The 7,351-nt window shown below is 38.6% G+C and overlaps 1 protein-coding gene across 1 annotated transcript in view; it reads right to left on the reverse strand.

Moving 5' to 3' along the window:
• LOC117289978 (phosphatidylinositol 4-kinase alpha-like) overlaps positions 1-6,644 on the reverse strand; it is a 56,953-nt gene extending 50,309 nt beyond the window's left edge. Inside the window, exons 1-4 of the mRNA XM_033771182.1 lie at positions 6,555-6,644; positions 5,232-5,357; positions 3,663-3,756; positions 2,671-2,756 (exon numbers count right to left, since the gene is read on the reverse strand). Coding sequence (XP_033627073.1) covers positions 2,671-2,756; positions 3,663-3,756; positions 5,232-5,357; positions 6,555-6,644 — 396 coding nt within the window. The remainder of the gene's footprint in view (positions 1-2,670; positions 2,757-3,662; positions 3,757-5,231; positions 5,358-6,554) is intronic.
• Between the last annotated feature and the right edge of the window lie 707 nt (positions 6,645-7,351).

A 7,351-nucleotide genomic window follows, 5' to 3' on the forward strand; every position in this document is an offset into this window, starting at 1 on the left:
GTCATCAAATTTGCAAGGATAATGAAAGAAAAAACAGCCTTGTTGCACAATTGTGCAAGTTTATCTATTTTGAGTAATTACCAATAGTGTCCAGCGCTTTTAAAGTCTACTCAGCGATACTGGAAACGAAGTTGCCACTTGGCAATGTTTTTTTAATTATATTGCAGCAAGAATGTCACTGATAAAATTAAATTTGTTACAATGTAATGGATTTAGCATTGCATAATTTCATACAGACCTACACTGTACATGTACATGTAGATACATGTTTGTGACCGAGAGAGCAATTTTGTCCAACTTGTTTGTATACCAAATATTTAGACTGATTATATTTTATGTACACTGATTGCTGTTGGGTGGCAAATAATGATTTTTTGTTTTAGAAGTCCTTGTAATAGTTAATGTTTTCTAGTTTAAATCTTTTTCCTACTAAATATATGCATACATTTATTAACTTTTTTCAAAATGTTATTATATCACCAAAATATAATTGAAATTAGGGCACACCCTAAAAGAGGATATATTTGTGACATAGACCATTGAACAAGCCCTTGGGCAACACATTGTGATTCATATGATAGGCCTACAATGTGCAAACTCATGCAACATCAAACGCTGTGTAACTTTTGTCCGACAACTCTGTTTTGTATAAAATGCCTGGCCGTATACTTCATGGCAGCAACGAAGGTGATTTCCCCCATGCCCTCTGGTCATTGCCTTGGTGCCCTTGAAATGCTTACAGTATAAATGTAGAATTTCCTTATAGGGCGCCCTTTACCAGGGAGAAAATGCCTTGGCGCCTTGCCGTTTAAAAAAATAAAAAAACATACAGGCCTGAATTCTTGCAACACTACTAGAGACAGTGTCAGTCTACACACAGTCCCCGATGCAAATTTAACATCTCTTATAATATCGTTGCGGTACCCGCTGCCAAAACATAGGATTCGAACTGCCTCTAGCTACCGGGCAACCTCGGTAGTCTAGTTGGTAAGACACTGCTCTAGAATTGCAAGGGTCGTGGGTTCGAATCCCACCCGAGTAACATGCCTATGACAGGACTCGGGAAAGTACTGAGTATACAGTGCTAATACACATCGGTGTATGGGTAAAACCAAAATTAATATTCTTTATCCCCGATGCAAATTTAACATGACTTATACACACAGTCCCTTTAAAGAGCTACAAACACATAATACACACTTTGCATGGGTGTTGAGGCATGTGTAGATTTGTTCTTCAGAACTTGTCTTCTTTTTTCTAGATTTCTTAATCCGGGAGACTAATTTGTTCTGAATAGAGCAGTCCTTTAAAGTGCTCCCCGACATGCCCAAGGGAGGAGATAGCAAATCACTAGGGACTAGTACTTTCACTTATTGGATCGAAGGGGACACCTTGCTATTAGCCTCATTGTCGCAGAGTGAGTTTTTAATTTGGTCTCAAAGCTACGTATCCTTCTTATTAATGTAAGTGCTACACTGGGGAGGTAAGAAATCCCTCGGGACTTCTACTTTCGCTTAGTGAATGGAGGGGACTTCTTGTTATTAGCCTCTCTGTCACAGAGTTAGTTCTTAAAGCCCTGCTTGAACGAAAATTTCAAGTCGTAACCTTTGCTGAAACTCACTTAAAATGTTTTCAAAGACTATGGAAATCGAGTCATATGACTATAAAAAGATTTCAATTGTGTAAAAAAAAACAATCATTTTGAATGCCCTTATCCAGCGCTTTTCTGAGAGATTTGCAAAAAGCCCTGTTACGTAATCACTCTCAAAACGTCATCTCTGGGAGCTCCAATTTGTAAAGCCGCTTTGTTGCAGCGTGGAGGCATAACAAAGCAAGCTCCCAGAGATGACGTCAGCGGCATTGTCCTTTGACGCGCGCTCTCAACGGCAGAAATGTATTTAGTTTTTCAAAACCTTTAGGTTGGGGCCCGATTTTTTAGTCGATAATTACGAAAAATTAAGAAGTGTACAAATATCAAAATAACATTAAAATGGTGAACAGGTGCATTATAAACAAGTTAAAATACCATTTCCATTGCAAACATTCCGCTCAGGTAACTGTTTAATTGGTCTCAACGCTACAACTAGCTAACTCTTGTCATCATCAGAAGAGAAAGATGCTTTAGAATAATTGCTTTGTCCTTCGGAAGGAGAGGCAAGTGAGATCCTGCAGACTGTAGAGCACGACTGCTTTGCTTAGAAATTATATTTTTGGTTAGCGGTAACACCATGTGTGTACAGTATCTACTTGCTAGGTAGAGTTGTTCTTAGAGAAATGTCTTTCTTTATTCTACTACCGCGGAGTAGATTGTTCGGGTGTTCGGGAGACTTCTCAGTTCTGAAAAAAAAATGTCCTGCTTATTGACTATTACCTGGGCGGCTGGTATAGAAACAGGCTGGGACTACTACTTTAGCTTATAGGATTGTAATTAACTGTACTACCGCAGAGTCAGTTTTTAAATTGGTCTCAACGTTTCGACTAGCTTGCTCTAGTCACAAGCCCCCCGCTTGTCCACGCAGAACCTTGGGAGGCAGATTTCGAAGGTGTTCCTCTTATGTCATTCATTGTAGTTGTGTAACGACACAATACCATGAAGTTCCCGTTGAAACCACAGTATCCTAAACTATTACACTGAATGAAAATGAATGAATGATAAGGTTCAAAACTCACCTGATCCCTGAACGAGGGTTCTTTAACTGCTACATCCGACAACAAAGTTGTGATGCAAAATGCAAAGTTTTCACTCATCGGCAGGCCTGCATATTTAAAAGGAGAAAACACGGCGTCTGTCAACACTAATGCTATGATACCTTCTCATAAAGATATTGGAGAGTGAGATAAAAGTATACTATATATATATTTTTTTTTTTATACTAATTTTGTAACTTTTAAAAGTGAAAAACCAGTCGGGCTCATGGATTCCGTACCCAGTGGGGGAGGGGACATTGTTTATAATTGGGAACAGCGAGGATCCTGAGAAAGACCCTTGAGATCTAAGGCTACGGGACGTAGCCCGGCTCGAGGAGTTACCGGCACAAAGGAAAATGAGATCTTTCTTTTGCATGCTGTGATAAAATGAAATAATAATAATAATAATAATAATAATAATAATAATAATAATAATAATAATAATAATAATAATAATAATAATAATAATAATAACGCAAACTTATATAGCGCCAAAGTCCGCCTAAAAGACGCTCAAGGCGCTTCACAGAGAAACAAATTAAAAAAGCAAAGGCTAAAAAATACTAATTCTAAGTAATTAATCATTAACAAACCTGAAAAATTTAAAAACAGCCACACAATTAAAAAAAAACACACTAAAAAGTCTAAAAAATATACATTTTTATGTTTCACTTATGATTTATGATACATGTTTCATTTTCTATCAACTTCTCATAGGCTATAGTAGACTATTTTAGTATAACTTTTGCTCATTTTCTAAAGGGAAGAAGTTGAACAATCAGATCAAAGTGGGCATGCGACTGTTGAAAACTCGACAGTTTCTTAATTTTATGAGGAGGGCCAACCTTGAGGCCAGATAGCAACGACCTGTTTATCCGGAGGTCACGGGTTCAAGTCCAACTCTATTCGTCACTTTTTCTTTGTTCAACACCAGATTATTGTTTACACATTTCAACTCTTGAATTTTGACTTACTCTCTTTAGCTTTATAGCCAGCATGTTCGCACCACTGTGCCGAGGCAAGACCCATCATCAAATCAATCAAATATGGGATGAGTTTATCCTTGAACTGAAACAAAGGACAAATAAATAAATTGTCAATTTGCAGAAACAGTCACAAGTTTACTGTGATTGCTCAAACAAGTCAGTGTACAAAACAGTGTTTAGAATCTATTGAACTACAAAACCCAATTCCTGAAGTCAGATCAAACGTGTATTGGAGTAGGATATTTTGCATACAGTTTAATAGACTGTGGAAGAATCGCAGAAATCAAAAATGAAAAAAAAAAAACAATGTTTTTTTGAGGGCCTCCTTCCACATGCAAGTAAATTGTCTACTTCACATTTGTATATATATGTTTACTTTATTTATGGTATTGCTAACCATAAGGGTGAGTGCATGTTTGCTTTTATTTTTTATTCATAAATACCTCAGACAGTTTCGCTATTCCTATTGGTGGAGAGCGCGTCACGTGGGTGTGTATAAACCTTTGTTTATGACCAGTAAAAAGTGTTTATTCATGGGCGTGACACGCGACCTTGCACCTGTTCTTATAAGACAGTTTTTTTCATTCCTATTTGTTGAGAGCAACGGCTGAAACAGTTGTGCCACATCATGCAATACGGCGCGAAGCCCACAGCATTCCGTTATAAGGAGTTGTTTACGCGAGAGCGGCTGAGGGCTTTACCATTTCATAGCTGGAGGGGTGTTGTGTTGAAAGAAATCATTTAAAGTCACCTGGAAGTGGTATTTTTTCAAAATAAAGCTTTTGTCACTAATATATGTGTTTTGATGAGTTGAATGTGAATAAACAGTTAACTAAGGTTTTAAAAAATCAGTTCTTATGTTATTTACAAATTTAAGAGTAGACCCCGACCCGAGAGGGCGCTGTTCGTGACGTCAATCGAGGCAGACTTTTTTTTTGTTTTTTTCCGGCAATGCCGACCACGTGTATTGCTGCTGAATGCAGAAAAACACTTTTTGAAATGTACCAACTCACGACTTGGACGTACATGTACTTTGCACGTGTGTTTACTATACGCATTGCAGGCAAAGTCTGCCTTGAATGACGTCACAAAAGGGGTAGGCGGAGTCAGCCCCCCAAACAACTTTATATATTTTTTAAGCATATAAATCGTGACAAACAATTACTAAAAATATTGTTTTATTGTTCGTAAGCATATATACTCTTATGTTTGAAAGAAAAAAAATTATATTTCCAGGTGACTTTAACAACTATAATTTGTGCATTTATTTCACTTTTTGACCAAAAAGTGATGTTTTTGACCGAAAAGGTATTTATGAATGGGAATCAAACTAGTGGTTTAAACCCGCCGAGGCCTGGTTCTTTATAATTTACCTCGACTTCGTCTCAGTAAAATTATCAAGAACCAGGCCTCGTTGGGATTAAACCACTAGTTGAAAACCTCTTCACCACACATTGATACCCTTAATAATTTGCAGCTTGTGTGGACAAATTTTAAGGAACTGAACTGAACTTATGAGCTTGTTTGATTTAAAAAACAACAACTATGGTCCCATACTTTCATTTCAGACTCAAGGAGGAAGATTCCGAGGGCAGTAACAGCATCCTGACGTCGAGGGTCGATCCTGAACCCCGAAGCCCCTAGAAATGAAGGCTGTGGGCACATCTGCTGCAGCTGGTGAACCTGATACAAAAAAACAGACAATGTCATTAAATTAAAAAGTGGCCTGATGCAGGCCTCGTCAAATTGTCTGTCTGATAGCCCAAATCAAGTCACGGCGAAAATTTTGTTCATATTTGTTCGTGTACACAACTACACTTTTGATGGGTCAAATAACAACAAAACACAGAAAACAAAATGTTTACTATTACCCATGATGGTAACGACAACGTCTACAATTACTCCAGAAAATAAATCGAAGCTGGGGTGGGAGGAAATCTGGGCCAGAAACAGTTACAGTGGGTTGCTGTATACTATAACAAATTCTTACATCTCTTGCCAGCCCAGGCCAGGGGCTAAAAAAACTTGTTCCTTTCTTCCTTCCTGTGGAGTACAGCATGTACAGCCTCACATATGCGAAGATAAATGCACTGCGTGTTTAAGCTTGGGCGATATCACGATATTGTCGAATATCGTGATATTAATTTGGACACGATTTCGATATCGGATGGATTTGGTTTTAATCGAAATATCGATATATCGCGATGGATATATCGATTAAATATCGCGATGTATTTGCTAGCTGAGACATCTTGCACCCCATAGGTTTGGAGTAAAACCAGAAGAATAGGTCATTAGAACACCTCTCTTATGCTAGGGCTGTCTCTTCTACAACTTTCACTTGGAGTTTTAAGACTGATGTCAAATTTCATTAATCGCGATTATATCGAATATCGCGATATATTGTCGGCGATATATCGTGAGTAAAATAAATCGATATCGCCCAAGCTTATGCGTGTTTGTACTACTATTTCTAAAATAATATTAAATCATGAATAGGCCTATTGTGGGAGATATTGGCTGTTGCTTGGTGTTGCCAGCTTGGACCCTGCCTGGTGTTTAAATTATGTATCCCCTGCCCTGCTTTGCCTTCCTGTGTGTTTTTGCCGGGTTGGATTTCCGCCGAACTCCCTTGACAGGAAGATTTCCAGATCGGCTAAACAAACAAACAAACAAACGGAAATGGCGAACACCTACGCTCCGGACCTACTTACAAAAACAAGCAAGCCAAGGTCTGGGGTGCGGGTCCGGGTAATGCCAAAAAAAGCCGGTTAGTTTCGTGGCTGATGTCAGTTGACATTTACAAATGACACACGGGAAATATATCACCTTAATAATATTATACTCCACCTCTATACTATAATATGTATTCGGGTTTACCTTTTCCCATGGTGGGTCGTCAAGTTTGGACAAGGAACGAGCCAAATACTGCAGAGAAGTCGCAAAAACACTCCCACTATGCGGCGCCATGTTTAGTCCGTCTCTCTGTGATCAATATTGAAGAGCGCCCTCCATTGACTTCGAATACGTAGCTTGGAAATCGCAAAGTCTTCTGGGAAATATCAAAAGGCGCGCAGACGACATTTCTTAAAATGCACGACATGTGTTTGGAAACTTTTTAGTCTCAGTTTGGAACAAGTTCGAAAGGTGTATAGAGGACTTCTTTTTTAGAGAATGGATACTTTGTCATTATGAAAAGGACTGTGCAGTCTCAGGTCATGTTATTTTGGTAAGTAGGCACACAAACAAGTTAAAATAAAGAGAAATTGGCTGCAGTTTTATGGTTTTATTTTAGACACAGGTTAGGTTACTGTATTTGTACGTAATAATGCGGCACATGGGCACATCACACTGTATTTACCCACGGTTGAGACCAACGTTCATTCTATTTTTCAAGCACTCTTTGGACCTAAAACTATTTAGGGAAAGGGACACATGTGGACTCAGGTTAGAGGGCTAGACAATTTCGTTCAAGGTGGCTATAATTCTACTAATCTGTCTAAGTTCCGGTTTTCAAAATGTTTCGAAATAGCCTCCGGGATGCTCATTATCAACATTTTTCACAAGCATAGCAGTACATTGTTTTCTGAGAAAATGCCGGTGTCAAATGCAATTGTGTCCGCCGTGCAATACCGTCCGCTCCGGGCACTTTTGCAAATGCAATGTCATGTCCGGGG

This window comes from Asterias rubens, chromosome 5, assembly GCF_902459465.1.
Source record: "Asterias rubens chromosome 5, eAstRub1.3, whole genome shotgun sequence".
NCBI lineage: Eukaryota > Metazoa > Echinodermata > Asteroidea > Forcipulatida > Asteriidae > Asterias > Asterias rubens.